General features: G+C 44.6%; 1 protein-coding gene across 1 annotated transcript; it reads right to left on the bottom strand.

The window, feature by feature from the left end:
• Nucleotides 1-9,816: 9,816 nt before the first annotated feature.
• On the bottom strand, nt 9,817-13,043 carry LOC123066904 (uncharacterized). Its single transcript, XM_044489886.1, has 10 exons — nt 12,406-13,043; nt 12,088-12,279; nt 11,599-11,706; nt 11,471-11,509; nt 11,281-11,376; nt 11,101-11,193; nt 10,850-10,966; nt 10,720-10,752; nt 10,565-10,615; nt 9,817-10,475 (listed from the first exon to the last, which is right to left on the bottom strand). Exons 1-10 carry the CDS (start codon nt 12,970-12,972, stop codon nt 10,386-10,388), a joined length of 1,386 nt encoding a protein of 461 aa, XP_044345821.1. The 5' UTR covers nt 12,973-13,043; the 3' UTR covers nt 9,817-10,385.
• Between the last annotated feature and the right edge of the window lie 5,083 nt (nt 13,044-18,126).

Here is an 18,126-nt window from a genome sequence, read left to right as displayed (position 1 = left end):
CGTCGTGTCCTGATTGCCTTTACTATGGCTGGTTCAGCTCGGGCCCGCGGTCAGTCTCATGTACCTTGGGGGCCCATTTTTTTTTTTTGCGATGGACTTGGGGGCCCATCTGCAGGCACCAGAACAGTGCAGTTCATAGTATTACACTTGAGCTGTCAGGTTATTAGGGCAGCTTCATCGCATGACCCCAAATGGTCCGGTCGCGTTCGTTTGGGGTAAACGGACAGAAAAGACGGCCCAACGCGCGGAAGCAAACGGACCAATGTTCGGTCCATCTTTTACCGATCCCGGCCCAACTTTGGGCCGCGTTTGCGTCCATACGGACATGCGTGGACGGCGGGACGCGCACCTTTGTCCCCTGGGCTGCAAGTCAGGGACATAACCATTTTTCCTCTTTCCCTGCCCTGCATCCGCCCTCCACCCCCTGCCATTGCCGCCACCACCTCGTTCCCGGTCGCGTCGCCTTCCATCTAAGGCCGTCCGAACCACGACCACTCCATGCCATAGTCGGCCCACGTCCGCGTTTCGAAAGAGCTTTTTGCCGGTGTTCGTGGTTCCTTGTTGCCGGTGGGAGAGAAGCTACGGCCACCGGCGCCGCCCGTCGACCCCAACAACTTATGGCAGGCGCTACAAAGCCACAGGGCGGCGGCGGGACGGGCGCGCGTCTGCGCGCCGGGGGCCTCGGCCTTGCTTCTCGAGGAGTAGGAGGAGGAAAGGAGGAGGAGGAGGAGGAGGCAGCGGTGGAGGGCGGACGGTGGCCGAGGGAAGGGGGAGAGGGAGAGGAGACCGGAGGCGGCTTCTTCTTCTTCTCTCTCTCTCCCTCTAGTCTTGCATGCACGCAAGGAAGGGGCCGTTTTGTTTCCCCTTTTCTTTCACCCCTTTTCCCTCCATTTTGTTAATGTATTTACTCTCTCCGTTCCAAAAATAAGTTTTGAACTAAAACCACCATACTTATTTTGGGATGGAGGAGTCTTTTTTTGTGTGAAACATAGTACACGGATGTGACGCTCACACATGCACGCCTACCCACGATGAACACCTTCGATAGACTGGGTCGGTGGGTCTTCGAAGACAATGCGCCGTTGCTGACTTTGACTATTAGCAGCGTTAGTGGATGAGCGGAGATGAAAGGGTTTGAAACCGTGTTTTCGAGCCGAACGACTAGTCGATGAGTCGTAACTGGAAGTCGACTGAAACATCTCGACTAGTTGAGACTAGTCAATCGGCGCGGCATGACTTGTCAAGAATGGCTGCCCCAGAATGACTCGCCGACTCGAAAACCTTGATTTGAAAAACAAGCTACTGATCACTAATATATCTACAATAATCTTCCGCGTCACCGGGATCGGCATCTTGTAATCCTGTATTTTCCTGAAAAACTGGGGCAAATTTTGAACTCTTTTGATAAATTCGGTCTCAGCTCCCTTTCATATACATAAACTATAAGCCAAAAATTACGCCAGCACTTCGATGGGATTTCATAACTATTCCAGAAAAAAAAAGAGGTTAGATAATTGCAAGTAATAGTATGAATTAAGCTTAGGAGTATACAAGGTAACTACTGTTTTGATTAAATCTGAACAACCAAGGAGAGCAAAGTCGACATTCTTGAGGCCTTAATTTAAACATCGATACCACCGACGGTGATAGAAACTGGTTAAAAGAAGAAAAAGACACGAAGTGCCGACCAAACTTAAAGAAAAGCCATATCTTCCTCAAAAAAGAAACAACATGTTTTCTTTACTAAGAGGCAATTTTTGGACCTCATGCTCGAGTATCCAACAACTGATGTACCTTTCATTGTGGGCCTTGACGCCTAACATTTGTTGGTATGTCATGATGTATGCGTACAAATCTTGAAATTCTAAATGAGCATCTTTGCCTAGTCCCATATTGATAGCTTGCAACAAAAATAATTATCGGGCAACATGGTGTAAATTGAGGGACTACAAAATCAATTTCAAGTAATTTAGGACAAGCATATCACTCTAGACGACTGGCATGTGGCTGAATGGTTAGGACGCGGATTGTATTCTACTCCCTCCGTTCCAAAATACTTGACTTCCATTTGTCCAAAAATGGATGTTCCTATATACTAAAACATGTCTAGATACATCTATATTTTAACAAATGGAAGTCATGTATTGTGGAACGGAGGGAGTAACTTACAAGGGACCATACCTCGGGCTTTGACGTATCTGTGTCTCGTTAAGGCTGAATGATTTTTTCAACAGGAAAATGACAATCATGTCGGTGGCTCTATACATGTGATGACTTCATCAATCTTACGAGTTAAGACTCTGCAAGATCTATCTTGGGCACACCCGCGTCACGTCATGGTGGTGTATGTCTATATTGTACTCCCTTCTTGCCAAGCTAAGTGCATCTTAGCAAAAACTCGTACATCAAAGAAGAGCTCATACTACCCGTTTTGAATTAAATGTGCCGGGTAAGATGCACTCCCTCCGGTTTGAATTATAAGATGTTCTAACTTTTTTTTCTGAATTGAATTTATATAGACCCGTTTTAGTGTATTTGCTCACTAATTTCAGACTGTATGTAGTATATATATTGAAAATCCAAAACTTACTATAATTTGAAACGAAGGCGATATACTATTATGTAATATCACGTGACTTGTTCCCCGTAAAAAAAAAAACATGACTTGTACTGGCTGGAGCTTTTTTTTGAGGGGTCACTGGCTGGAGCTGATTTGTCGTCTCCGACCGAGCCAACCCAAAACGTCGTGACCTGTTGCCTTTACTATGGCTGCTTCAGCTCAGGCCCGCGGTCAGTCTCATGTACATTGGGGGCCCATCTGCACGTAGCAAAACATTGTACTTCCTCCATCCGAAAAAGCTTGTCTCAAGCTTGTCCCTCAAATGGATGTATCTAGTATCAATTCAGTGCTATATACATTCATTTAAAAGACAAATTTTTTCGGACGAAGGGAGTAGATCATAGTATTACACTCTACTCGAGGTGTCAAGGTAATACACTGCTAAATGACTACTACCTTGTACCAAAATATAAGACTTTTTAGTTCTTATATTTTTGGTACGGAGGGAGTAATACTTACTTCCCAATCAAAATAGAATATTATTCCAAACGCATTCCAAGTAATTGCAGTAAAACCTGACTTGTTGATCTTTTTGCTTTTCCAGTGATATATACATATCTAAGTAATAGTCATTCTGTCAGACAATAATGAAAATGTAATTTTTGTTTTTCTTGAAGACGAATACGATATTGCTCCTTTTTTCACAGTTGAACTTTTTTAAGATTACTTTTTGGGTTTAGGTGTTTTTTCGTTCTTTAAGAAAACTTATGCATGTAGTGCACGTAATATGTTCGGCAATTGGTTGAGGGGAATAGATAAACAATTTTCTAAACACATTCGTATGGGGGCGGCTGCCTTATGTTGGGCACTCTGGCTCACTAGGAATGATATTGTTTTTAACCGTAAATGTGTTTCTTCTTCTATGCAGGTTATTCATTTATGCTCGCGATGACTCCGTATGTGGTCTATCCTGCAGCGGCCGGAGAACAGAGACCTTTTTATGATGGCGTCTACACGGCTGGAGCGTTCGGCCAGGGAGATTTTCTACCCCCGTGGTGGCGGTGTGATCTTCGAATTGGATTGGCCCCGCTATAAGCTTGTTTTATTTTTTACTTGTGGCTGTTTAGCCATATTATTTTTGATCTAGACTTCTTCGAACTTTGGCTGTGTGCATCTAGCAATGCAGAGGCCGGGTGATCTTTGATGCGTCTGTATCAACTCGATAGTTCAATTCAATGAAAAACCCTTTATCGAAAAAAAGAAAACTTATGCATTATTATCATCATTCGTCGAAAAGATGGGGGAAAACGGACACGAGGTGACAGTTGCATGCAGTTTTTTTTTTGCAAAAAAACTTCCAATATATTCACTACTAGAAATAAAAATTACATCTAGATTCGTAGACCACCTAGCGACGACTACAAGCACCGAAGCGAGCCGAAGGCGCGTCGCCGTCATCGCCTCTCCATCGCTGGAGCCGGACACAACTTGTTGTAGTAGACAGTCGGGAAGTCGTCGTGCTAAGGCCCCATAGGACTAGCACCCCAGAACAGCAACCGCCGCCGATGAAAAATAACGTAAATCGGAAGGATCCAAACCAAAGACACAACTTGTTATAGCAGACAGTTGCATGCAGTTGGTAGACATTTCGTCTTTGCTAATTAGGTGGCATTTTTCTTTTCAATATCAGCAACTGAGAATCCAACAGCGTAGCGTACTGGTGTAGCTTTCGTGGTGGTGCTACTGTGCATGAAATATGTGTATTTCTATACATAATCCATGATTTTTCTGAACAAATAGTAAATAATTAGTCACGTGACTCGTTCTCTTCTTGCCTGAGCTAATCTTGTCGTCTCTGACTGAGTAAAAACTCACGCCCATAGAGAAAACGTCGTGACCCGTGACTGGCCTTTCCGTGGGGCGCTGTTCCTTCCGCCACATCCCCATGAACAAAAAATGGCGGATTACCATCACACCCCTAACACGGCTTCATCGTTGATATGGATTTTTGGACCTTCAAGGTGGCTCGGTTGAACCGTTAAACGAATCAAATCAGGGCAACACACTGAACACGTCATCGAACTTCAGATCTGACACCCCACATGATTAAAACGTCGGAGGAGAAAACCATACCTGTCATCCATGTACCACGAACCCAGCACACGGTCCAGTATCTTTCATATGCCATCGATGCAGACCACAATCTGCATCTGCTTCTGGACTATCTTTCAAGCTTAGTGCAGACATTGGAGCAAACGCCGCCGCAATGACGAAGCCTGAGAACACAGGTTGCACATCGGCAAGTGAGTTACACGTGTAAGTTATATACCTCCGTATTGAAATACATCCATTCTAAGCACGGCCTAAGATTGTTCCCTCCAAGGCCTCTCCGGCCGAAGGTGCGTTGTTGAAAGCACTTGGTGTCGTTCCCGAGGATCTGGCCACAGATAAGCAACATGTCAAGATCATTCGTGGTGTTGTTTTGAATGTTTGGCAAGTCCTTGCCGCCGCGCGAGGTGTTGGCCGAGACAAATATGGAGGTCAGCATGAGGTGGGGCCTTTGTGGTCAGGTGGTCAGTGTCGTAGTGTGTATGGAATCACACCCGGAGGGGCTGTGCTGGAATGTTGAGGGCCTGAATAATCAGAAGGCCGTGAGGTAGTAATGCCAGGTGACTTGTTCCCTGCAAAAGGAAAAGAAAAAAAAAACATCACGTGACTTGTTCACTGGCCGGAGCTAATTTGTCAACTTCGACCGAGCCAAATCCACCACGAAGAAAACGTCGTGACCTGAGTTTTGGCCTACAGAGTATCTATACCCAGGCACGCCAGACCCTCCTCAAACGTCCGGACGGTCCGCCCAATCATCAACCGGTCATGAAAATCTGACTTAGACGGGCGCCTCAAACGGTTCTCAAACGCCCGGGCTAACCGGCACCCCTCATATTCAGCCTAATAAGGGGCGGATATGGGGCACTCAGGCGCGCCCGCCATGTCGGACCCGCCCCACTCTGGCCCACCCGTCCCCACATATATTCGTCCCCATCCGTTCGCCGGACCAAACCCTGGCCACTTCGCACTCCTTTTCCCTCCACCCCCTCCGCCACCCGAGCTCACCTCCGGTGATTTTTTGGCCGTCTCCGACATAGGGAGCAGCAGATCTGACTCCGACCAGTCTGGATCCGTCGACTGGGGTGTCATCTCGTGCGGGTTGGAGGAGGCAATGGCGGTCCGCATTACACTCCGCCGCTCTCGGGAGGACATCGCGACTCCATAGCGTCGGCTCAACAGGCGCTCGGATCTGTTGGGCTGGATCATCGCGGTCCTGGCAGCTGGAAAATCTCTCCTTCCCCATCACTGGTCGAGTAGACTATGAGTCCCACCGGGAACAGTCAGCCCGCCGTGGGAAGGAGAGGATAAGGGTCGCCGAGGCCCGTATTATGGCGGAAATGGCGGCGGCTGATGCGGCGGCGCGGGTAGCCGTAGAGGAGGAAGCCATCCACACTCGCATTATGAAAAAACGACAGCGGAGGAATGTGCGCGCCCTCGCTCGAGAGCAGAATCGGGCGGTCCGTGCCATGGCTAGACTGCCACCGAAGGAGGACAACGACGCGCGAGGATAACTCCGACGACTAGCAGATCCGGCTCGATCCCTACCGCGTCTTTGACCGGTACTTCCGCGAGAAAGACGACAAGGGCGCCGAGAAAGGGCAAGGGCATGAGCAGCCGTGGGTGATCTCCATCGTAGCTAAACATACCAAATTTTGGTAGTTCGATGGTATGTTTAGTTAGTAGTGATGGAGTAGCCGGACGACGTGTGTGCATAGACGTAGTTGCAAGAGTTTGTATGAATTTGAGATATGATAATTGAGATGTCCAGATGTGGATTGTATTATTTGAGGCGTGATTTGAGAGACCGGATTTGCGCGCTTACCCGGCCTGCTTCAGCTCTGTGTGTGTTGGGGAGGGGGGGGGTGTGCAGCGCTCCCGTTACGCTCCAGCGCAGCGTTTTTTTTTTTGAACAAGCAAAGGCACCAAAAGGTGCCATGCTATCAGCGCAGTGATCATCAAATGCACAACTAAATTACACGGTGGGTTGTCATTATTACTACTGTTAATATGAACTTTTATTTATTGTTATTGATAGGAGTTTGAGTGGTTCTCGTACTACCTCGCAAAAAAAGTGCTCCTCGTACTCACTGAGCAAGCAGACACCATCATCACGATCTCCTCTGATTATTTGAATCGAGTAATCAAACCCGCCGTGTTCCCTCGTTCACAGGCAGCAGATCCCCCTCAGGATCATTGCAAAATTTCAAGCCACACCTTTCCCTCAAAAAATATAAATCAAGGCTCATCTTTATTTAAATAAATAAATTCTGCACACCTTTTTTTGGATTAGTTTTGATTGCTTACCACATATGTCACGCACACCTTCCGACAAGCTTCGTTGTGTAGTTCTATCAATTATCGTTGGGTGAGCAAGATAACTTGACACTAGACTACATTTTATTAGTTGATGATTGTGCGTCGAGTGTCAAATTCGTCTCGTTCATGTACGTTGAAACCCCCATTATAATGACAGTATATCTTTTGTTTTGTTCATTGACTTTTTGTTGACAAATTGTGATTCATAAAAAGCAGTATGGCCATTAATGTTTCCCTAGTAAAGGAGATAGACCTGGACTATGAGCCTTCTATGTGATAAACATAGAAGATTCATAGTAACGTTCTATCTTCTTTACAAAGGATCCAATAATGTCAGAAGTTTATCGCTTCTGCACAACCCGAGTATTTAATCTGGTCGACTAGCTCGTCACGCAGCAAGATGGGACTAATATGGGTGTGAAAATTTTAACTATGAGCAATTTTTTGGTGTGTTTTGACAGCCCAGCCGGCCCAAGACGGATGGGGTGGTCGTCGTGCATGACGTTGCATGTAATAGGTGGTTCAGAAATAGAGTATGCGGTTGCAAATGGTCAATTTTGAGGCCCGCCTGGACCCTGGTCACTGTCCGCGGGCGCGTTCAAGCGCGTCTACGGGCGTTTGAGGGGCCAAATTTGTTTACTCCTGCTGTAGATGCCCTAAGATCTTTCAATTCACTACTTTAGTGATTTAAAACGTCTTGTATTTGTCTACAAAGGGAAAAGACAAACCAACTTTGCAAGGGAAAGAAAACTATCACACGCGTCTGCTTAAAACAAAAACAAAGCTTTCGACAAGAACAACAAGTGTTTGGTTTTGTTTTGTTTTGTTTTGCCTAGAGTGATAGCTGAACAAGACAACAGAGCTCACATGCATGATGGGGGAACGCGGCATGGCAGACCAAGTAGTTTAGGCAGCTATACCGTGGACCGCTCCACGAAGAAGAAAACGCCCTGGTTGTGACGTGCCCTTCCGTGGGGTGGTTGCTCAACGGAATCGGGCTCGCAGCCAATGTCATGTAGGTCCACCTGCTAGCAGAACGAATCTGAATTTTATCTTAGGTGGCACTTTTTGCTGCTGTCAACTGTAAATAAATAAATGTGCAAGCTCAATAGTCCTTCTACCCACTTTTTTTTCGGCAGAACAATCTCTTGCTTAAAATATCATGGGCAGGAAACATTGTTTTGGGAGGACCGTTGGCTGCAGGGATTCCGCATTTGTGAGCTTGCACTGTCTGTTTATTATAGGGTTCCCAAGCGTGCAAGGCTGGCGCGCACAGTCTCAACAACCATGGAGGATGCATCGTGGGCAGGAGACATTGCGCCAAACATAATTGAGGCTGCGCTGTAGCAGTTCCTGCTCCTCTGGCGAGAGTAGCGACTGTGCAGCTGGATACGGGCACGCCGGACTCGGTTGCCTGGGCGTGGGAAAAGGATGGCACGTTCTCGGCACGCTCGGCGTATGCGGCAAGGTTTGCGGGGCTTGAGGTGGCACCTACGACTGCATTTACATGGGGATCGAGAGCACCTCTGACATGCAGTTTCTTTGCGTGGCTTGCTCTCAAGAATCGATGTTGGAGTTCCGACAGACTCGCCAAGTGCGGGCTACCTCATCAGGATGCGTGCCCTTTCTGCGATCAACAAGAGGAAACAATGAGTCATCTCATGGTGAGCTGCACCTTCTCAAAGGAAGTGGCACTGGATGAGCCTGGCCACAAATCGGCCGGAGCTGGAGCCTCGCGACGACGACACCTTCGGCTCTTGGGGTTTAAGGCAAGAGCAGCGACGAGACCAACAATGGACCATGAGAGCCTTGTGCTTGTTGGGCATGTGGGTGTTATGGACGCACCGGAATGATATCGTCTTTAATGGTGCAAGCCCCTTCACAGTACAAGTACTCAGACGGATCAAAAGGGAAGGAAGGGCGTGGAGGCAAGCAGGGCTTTTGAAAGCGGACTTGGATGGAGTGTTTGCGGGATTAGCAAGGTGGGGGTTCGGGGAGTAGTCGATTCATGTAACTACTCCATGTGGAGGTGGATGTAAGAGCCGTGTAAATATCATTGTAACACTGTGGATGGGAAGTCTTTCCCTTCTTCTTTATAAAATGACACGCACACTCGCGCGTATTCCAGAAAAAAAATATTGAAGATTACTAAGTCGAATCATGTTTGACCTCTCTACATTTTTTCAGTAAAAAAAGATGAGATACTATATTGTCCCTGTCGCTAAAAACGAGAGAGGTGGCACCTGATTGTGCATGCAATTCCAGGCAGCACACACAACCATTGCTTTTGGTTTGCTACCGGTACCTAACCTTTCGGCTGCACCTTAATCAACCGTCCAGAAGAAATAATCATCTTACATTTGTTTGGTGAGTTTGATTGATGTAGACAACAGAAACGAAACAAGCTTACACCGCACACATGAGACCATCATCGTAGTAAAATAAAAGCTTTCGGCAAAAGGAATTAAGCTCATATTGCAACTAAACAATTACTACAGAATGTAACAGGGGTGCTATTTGGTATCAGTATTTTATTTTGTTTTATTTGCATTTATAGTCGAACAACGCAGTGGAGCTCACGTGAGCAAAGCATGGCAGACCAAATAGGTTAGGTACTTAGGTTAGGTGGTTCACCAGTGTCTGTCTGTCTGGATAGGTGATCACCGGCAAGGTTTTGCGACACAACCCCTTCTATCTGTCTGCCTTACATATACATACATTTAATAAAACAATAATAACCTTGCAGCTACTCCCTCCATTTTAAAATAGATGACCCAACTTTATACTAACTTGATAGAATAAAGTTGGGTCATCTATTTTGGAACGGAGGGAGTACTTGTTTAAGCAAAATTACTAACTAAATAGGTAAATGAAAGGTACATGGCTCAGTAAGTTGGTTGCTGGCAGTACCATTTGCACTGCACCACATCATCCCATACCTGCTCCGCTGTATTAATTAGCTAGTTGCTGAACTTTCTGGCTTGTGTTTTCCAGACAAGCAGCAGCATGGACTCAACATATTAGACTCTTATCTGAAATGATTTACCCTTTGCATCCTTCAACAACAGTGACATTCATTCAGTCAAAATCTGCATGCATTTGAGTTTTGAGCTGATCACTCAAGGGTATGAGTTTGCGGCACACAATTTCGTGCTTGGAATCTCCTGCAGCTTATTTGGGGCACATTAAAGCCTCCCTCACGCCATTTTGCCGAAAAAGCTTTCCAGGTTGGCTCTTTTCCTGCCATGGGGTCAGCTCCATCCAAGTTGCCAAAGCCTCCGAGCAAGGCAGATAAACAAATTTATCCTCTGACCATATATAGGAGCAACAAAAACATGGCAACGGCGGCAAAAGGAACCGCTAATAAGCACGTCAGCAACAAACACATCTACGCTGGTATCTAGGCCTTGGCCTTGGGAATCAATCCTATGGCTTCTGCAACCTTGAGCTTCTTCCTGGCGTACTGCGCATACGTCTTCGGCAACGCGCGCTGAAATAGGAAAGAATGAGATACAATACTACACACAAAACATGCAGGGGGAACAATACTGCCTACCAATTAATATCTACACAACATACCTTGAATCTAACTTCCTGAGAAATCATCTCACGAGCTATCCAATCTGGAACCTATAGACACAAAGAGCGACATGATACATGAGCGGATATATAGTCTATATAATACGTAGATTCCAATTGATGCAAGACCACACCACCACACTACATATACGTACTTCCTTACTAATGCCCTCTGTGCACCGGCGGAGCTGCAAGGGAAAACGATGAAAACATTTGCATCGTAAGTGATACTAATTAGCCAATGAAAACACATACAGAACTACTATGAATGGAAAAAAAAACTACTTGTTGCTCCAGTTGCAAAAAGCCTCCGGGTCGCTTTAGCTCGTCCTTCAAAGTGTGTTGGCGCGATGGAACCGAATTCTCATTGCAAACTTCCTGCAGAGCATCTCTGAAACACATCTACAAGTTGTCCAAGGAAACAGAAAACAACATCAACATTCACCAAGCATAAATAGGGAAATAGCATTGAGAAACCCGATCAATTAAGAAACACTGTTATATAGTTCTGAAAAAGGCTGATGTACAATGCTGACCTGCTGCCCAGTAACCCGCTCCCAAATCTCAAAATAGGCACGGTCAAGACCTTTCACAAACACGACATAAAAGCGAGTCCTCCATATATACTCCTAAATTTAATCGAAAGATTGCAATTGTCAGACACAACCATGACTATAGCTGACAACCTAAATGAGCAAGGGACAAAGGAATCGTACCATGAAACCATAATATGCTAGACTGAAATCAATGTTGGGGAACTCTGCAGCAATCCTAATTGCTTGGTATAAACCTTTACGACGGATTTGATCCCACTAAATAGTAGAACAGGAAAGTTAATGTGATGCTACAATGCGTATGTAGAGATTAGTTGGCATTCCATGGTTTTGAGAGGTCATAAAGGCCTACCTCCGGAGTATCTTCTTTAAGCACATGATATTCAAGCCACTGTTAAGAACAGATGTTTGTTAGTCCAATTTCTTTTTTACTAAACAGAGTTTTAAACTTGGACTAGCTGATCGTTGCAGCATGCATACCTTAATTTCCTTGACCATCTTTTCCCAGTACAGCACATAGTCTCTATCAACTTCAGGGGTGTTATAAAACGCTATGTATTGGCTCAAGCTTTCATACTCACTCCAAGTCTGCACCAGAAAAGAAGGAAAACAACATATTACAGCTGTCCTGAGAAAAATGCATCACTATATTGAAAAGCCCTTCTATTTAATTGAAAAGCCGTTCTATCACAATTCACAACTATTGGCGAAGATGGTATAATTGTTGTCATTTTCTTCTAGGGTGCACATATTATGGTATTTTCCACAATTTAATGCAAGCACAAATATTTTTAACTATGCAATCTCCACAAGAAATAGAAATTGCAGTCATGATTCCGTAGCTGTAAGAGAAATATTTGGGGCCACCCGTTCAAAGGTAAGAAGAGAACTAGAGAAGAAGAAACTGGTTACTGTCTGCATGAGCACAGATTAAGTCCATATGCATCACTAAACTGAAAGTGTACTTACACAGTTAGGAAGGACTAGCCGCTGGTAGTCGCTCAAGGAAGAAAGTAAGCAGAGGTCGGAGTCGAAATACCAGCCAAAGGCGCCATCTTCCAGGTAAGGGGACAAGTCTTTGTCCCCCAAGGCAAGCTCAATAGGGCACTTGCGTTCCAATGTAGCGTCGTCTAGCTCGTCGATATGCTTTCCTTTCAACAACTACATAGATGGACAGACGAGTAAGAGGGTATACATATAACTACGTGTATATGATTGATCATAATAAACAGATAGGTGCCAGCATTGGTGTTCCTCCTCGGTGATATAAGAGGGTATATAACTAACCAGGCAAGCTTTGATGCGATAACGAACATACTTGACATGGAGCCTGTTGAACTGCTCTTGATTCAGTCTAGTGTCAGTGTCAATTTCAGCACTGCTGCGAGCCTTGAGCTCTTCAGAGTACTTGACGAATTCCTCCTCGGTGATATCATCCATCAGTGAGGAGGACGAATCAACTTCAGCCTCAGAATCTCCATCTCGTCCATGGACATCATCTGGTCCGCTCAAGAGCTTGTGGGCTTGGTACTGTACCAGAGCAGCCCGCAGCTCGTCATCGTAGAAATAAGGACGAACGAGGGCTTCGAAGGTTTCATCAGAAGGGAGATCTGGGCCTTCCTCGTCGGCGTAGGCTGGTAGAGGCAGCACGGCGAGGCGCGAGGCGAGCATCTCATGGTACCTGGACTCGTACTCGCGAGCCGGCGGCTCGTCGAGGGGTTCCGGCGCCGGTGCGCCGGAAGTCACGCTGCTGCTATCCGATTCGACAAGGGGGGCAGATAAAGATGCGCCTTCTTCACCACGGCGCCGGCGAGGAGACCTCCTGCGGCGGCGGCGGAGCCTCTTCTGCGGCATCGAACTCTGATCGCGATCGCACCGGTGGAATCGAAGTGACGGCGAGGGCTCTTGGGAGTACTTATATTATCAAGAAGACAATTCCTTTTCCCTAAAAAAAAAAGAAGACAATTCCTTTTGAATATGGTTTTTTTTCCTTCTCTCGCGAACTCCTTTTGAAACTGTTTATCCTTCTCTCGCCAACTCCTTTTGGTTATGTTTTTTCTTCTCTTGCCAACTCTTTTTGACTCCAATCTTTTTTTTAAGAGAGAATATCAAGGAGTGACTCATCGATGCAATCCGGAGTTACATCAAGGCGACCCCAAACCATGAACACATTTTACCATCCAACATGGTACCCTATCGGTCCGCGGACTGGTTCGGACGTCCGTTTTCCTGCAGACTGGAGACAAACTGGTTGGAGACTAGGGGTGGGGAGACTTTGTGGTAGCTTCATTGGGTAAACTCAATGAAATAAATCAAAGACTAACTGCTTAGTGTTGACTAACTCTCCTTTGTGTGACAATGAAACCCATAAGCTTCACTTCATGCCAAATCATGGACCGTCTCGGGCAAGTTGAAACCCTTATCAAACATCCAAAAATATTAAGAATTCATCACAACACATTGCTAACCCTTCAAGTGTGATCGAACATACATGTGAACTCATACATAAGCATAAGAGGATATCACCATATCATAACACACAATTCATATCAATCATAGCATGCCACCAGTGCCATATGACAAAATAAAACTTATCGAGCATAATGACAACACAATAGATCATTGGATAATAATTCTTTATATCAAACACCATGTTTAATTATGGGATTACAGAGGTTTTATGGATGAGTGAACCACTGTATAGAGGTGTGATTTGGTATTGGAGTTAGTGGTGAAGTCGACGGACATGATGATGATGGTTCCCCTCCCGCTGGCACTCCGGCACCACCTAAAGAGAGGGGGAAGGGCCCTACTTCTTCTCTTTTTTCTTCCTTGGCCTCCCTCCTAGGTGGGAGGAAATTTCTCTCTCTGTTCCTTGATGTTCATTGCCTCAGAAGGTCGAGATCCACCTCCAATATTGGATTAACCTACTCTGGCATAGTGCATATCAGGTCTCTCTTCTCCACCTCTGAATTCCCCTAGGCGGCGATGTAAACATTCTCTAAAAATAGGAGAAGGGTTTTCATGTATACTAGTAAAAATGCATGTGCGTTGCACCGGGCGAAAAATTAAATATAACATGCTCCATCAATCAACTTTATTTTTTGTTTTTCAGTAAATCATGATTTTTTTACTTTGAGAAGGTGTTTTTAAAAAAACTGAGAATATTTTAAAAAAATGGAATCATTTTTATGGTGATGAACATTTTTTTGGAATATTATATTTCATTTGTAATTTATTTTGCACTGTTTTTTGGGCTTGGCCCATTGAAAGATTTGTCACGCGCGCGCGCGCGCGCACACACACACGAACTCGATCTTTCTTCCCGTTCCCCATTCTTCTTCTCTACTATAGTGCCGCCGTCGCCTCCCTTGTCCCCGTCGTTCTTCACGTGCCATTATGCAGCACTTGAAACCAAAAAAAAAATCAATGACAAGCAACTATAAAATAACTTTTGATCAAAAAATCAGTGACAAGCAACTATAAAATATCTATTGATCAACACAGTACATGACTCGGTAGTACTTGTGATTTCCACAATATTATCATGTCAGAACCCACACCAAAATTGTACTCCATCACCTCTTATATTTGGCAACCAAAAAATTGTATATCCTGGTAAGCTCCAAAAGAATTTACATGTGGTGAAGAACTCCTTAAGTGATATCTTAAGTACAAACCAAACTCCAATGTGAATAGAATGAAATCAACGTTGGATTGTACTGCAACATGGATTTGAAACAGGCTACATATTAGATGTAATAAAAATTGTGGTCTAAGATATGTAGAAGTGCTCTTACCGATTTGCATGTTAAAACATTATATTTGATACCAGAATTTGCTAGTTGTTCCACATCTAACTTTTTATGAATGTCTCGGTGCCATCCAAAATCAGTAGTTATCTAGTGTATAAAATAATTGGTTAGAAAGCTGATTAAAAAATTAGAATATACAAAAAAGTATATAATGAATATAAAAATTTACGCAAAATCAATTCAAAACACTCAGAAACTGGAGTAGATGTTGGCATAGTTGGTGACATAGGTGATGGCTCCAGAACACCTGATTCGGATTTTTTTTTCTTTTTTGGAAGGCCGGTTATCAAAATCCACTGCAATGTTCAGTTTAGTGATGTCATCTATTTCTACAGTCATAACAAAAATAAAAGGTAAACCTCCAACCATTAGAAGCACTATCACTGGAATCGGTTGAAACAAAGGTAGTACATTATAGTCAGTTTACAGTTGGGATGTTACTGCATAAATTACCACTTCACCTCACCAAGTCACCAGTGACCACCACCTCTAGTCTAGCAGCATCTCTAGAGTACTGGTTTAAAAGACATGGGTAACCTCCTTGACAACATGGCCCCTGCTTGCTTACTGATGGATCGGATAGACAACCAAATCCTAAGTTTTTTTTTTTTACTTTCACCTCGATGGCCACCGGTTCATTTTCTCTATTTGTATAACCTTGATGTTCTAGTTTACGGGAAGACATACTTTTCTTATATGTGCACACTTTGTTTCTATCCTTTTTGGTTTCCAAGTAACAGAGCACCACCTACACCAGTTTCATTATAGATACATGTCTAAAGTACTTGCATCCATATGGCTATTTTGGATGCAAAACCAAAAGAAGACGTACTCGGTCTAACCCTGTAAACCACATCACAATTCCGATACATCAAAGGAACAACTTACATACTATCACGTAACAGCTAACAGACTATCAAATATGAAGATTCCTATTTTTGTTATGGACCGGAACATATCAAGTATATTCTGCATAAATTAATTAGTCCTTGAAACTGGAATCCTTGACCACTTTTGGTTTCTCAATCTGTGATGGAATATACCAGGACAATAGAAAAAGGACCAAACTAACATCGTGTATAAGGTGTCAACTCTATTCTTGAGGTCCAATAAGCAGCATGTATAACAAATTATGCAATTTGCATTCGTTCCTAGCAATATCATGTAAATGCAGCGTGTCTCGCATCAATATATCAGGACTGAGAGGGGAAACTTACAATCTGCACGTCAGTGTCATCGAGAGTGATTGTTGGCATGTCTGAGAGCCAAACCTCCTTGGACTCCACCTGATTTCAATCGGACGCCTCTGGCACCTGCACACACACACACGCGCGCGCGCGTGCGCGCGCACGCGCACACACACACAGAGAGAGAGAGAGAGAGAGAGAGAGAGATATGAAACCGGGCCGACTCAAACCAAGCTCACACCGACCTAATTCTACCAGGCTGAGGACCTTCTATCAGCAATCGGACATCAAATACATGCTGTTGCAGTAGCATGACTAAATAGGATGGGCGTATTTTTTATATTTTTCAAAAAAATCACCGTTGATTTTCAGCGCATTTCGAGAACTTTTATTTCTGCATAAAAACAACACCACGGTAGTTCAACTGAAAATAGCGTCAATCCAGGTTAGTTCTAATCAAATCATACCAAAATCATATGAAACTATTGTAAACATGGCATGAATACTTCATAAATTATAGACACGTTGGAGACGTATCATTAATCAAAGCTCGTTCTTCAGACCCGGAACCATTCCGGTGAACTGTTTCCAAACCCTGCCAGGCAAAGAGAATGATTACTTGATATCAGAAAATGAATGAAAGTTACCGATATGGTGCGATAATGATTGAACTTACTTCTAGAGCATTGTAGTCATGTCAGCATAATCCTTGGGATCTTTACGTCTCGAGTCTAAGACAGTTACTACTGCCACATCAAGGTTAATGGATAGCAGAATCAAGTGAAAGCTGCGCATGCATAACTCATCAATTACAGTACTTAACCTCGAGTAAGCGAAACCGAATATGCACAAGACAGTAACACTCACTTGAAGTTGTAAGGAAAGAGTATTTCCCTTTTGTTTTAATGTCAAAGGAACGCCTGTAGCAACTTTTCCTCAGTATCTTTGGCTCTGTTTTGTACCGACCATTCATTTACAGTATTTGGGCTAATGAACCTAATGTCATAGATTTGTAATCTTTTGCATCCGATTATCTTCAATCTGCATAATATTCTGAGGATAATTATATATACATGCAATGAGCGAGCTGAGCTAGAGACTTAATTACAGAAGTAATACTTACAGATAGTAGCAAGTCATGAGTTGTTTGTCAAGGGCCTCTTGATTGAATAACTGAAATAATTCCACAAATTCAAAAGGCATCAGGTCGACTCCAATGAAGTCATGCTCATCTTTAATTCTCACCATCAAACTATCATTCCCAGACTTGCTGCAGCTTTCCAAGTACCAGTCATGCAATCTTCGCATCATCGAGTTAGACGAATGAGCTGATCAGGTTTGACGAGAGGCTTCCCGTGCTCGTATCTAAAGATCTCCACTACCTCAGCCGTTTCAAACTGTACATCATTGCCCACGTAATCAGCAAGATTGGTAACGGGCAGTAGCGCCAGATGATTAGCGATATCGCTAGACACCTTGAGCAAGGGGCACGATTGCTTCTCCTGTTCGCCGAGCTGGGGAATTTTCTTCCCACATCTTCGTCTTGCAACACTGGTAGTACTCCCCGACCGCCGCGCTTCATCATATGGCCTCTCAATACAGCAGTCATAGTTGGATTGCGGCGGAGGCGGTGGTGGTCGCTTAAGGGCATACATAGTGCGCTTCGCTTTCACCAGATCTATTGTTTCCTTCGGAGGTGGACGTTTCCATTCAACATGCACTTTGGCCTCCACGATGTAATTGGTTTCCTCGCCAGTCCTCTCATATGAACTTTGGAGGAGCCCTGAGGCTTGGACCAGCTTTGAATTTGTTCCCGCCTTTTGTAGTGCTAGCCGCCGGAGCGGCGACAACTCTCTTCTGTCGTTTCTGAGGTGGCGGAGTCCGCTAACGCGCCGGAGACAGCTGAGGCAGAAGAGGACTCTGCTGAGGGGCCTCATCCGGCTAAGTCTGCTAAGGCGGCGTCCAGTTTGGAAGCTTGATGTTCTCCTTTCTCCATAGACAGGTAT

The sequence above is a fragment of the Triticum aestivum genome, chromosome 3B, assembly GCF_018294505.1.
Source record: "Triticum aestivum cultivar Chinese Spring chromosome 3B, IWGSC CS RefSeq v2.1, whole genome shotgun sequence".
Taxonomy (NCBI): domain Eukaryota; kingdom Viridiplantae; phylum Streptophyta; class Magnoliopsida; order Poales; family Poaceae; genus Triticum; species Triticum aestivum.
Note: the sequence above shows the minus strand (reverse complement) of the source record. Positions and strands in the feature narration are given on the sequence as shown.

What these genes read in the sequence shown, in the direction of transcription:
- LOC123066904 (XM_044489886.1), bottom strand. Translation starts at nt 12,972, where the DNA reads ATGCCGCAGAAGAGGCTCCGCCGCCGCCGCAGGAGGTCTCCTCGCCGG. An exon ending in GGCTAGTCCTTCCTAACTGT is followed by an intron (nt 11,707 to 12,087) that starts GTAAGTACACTT and finishes TTTCTGGTGCAG; the next exon opens with ACTTGGAGTGAGTATGAAAG. An exon ending in AGCGGGTTACTGGGCAGCAG is followed by an intron (nt 10,967 to 11,100) that starts GTCAGCATTGTA and finishes GACAACTTGTAG; the next exon opens with ATGTGTTTCAGAGATGCTCT.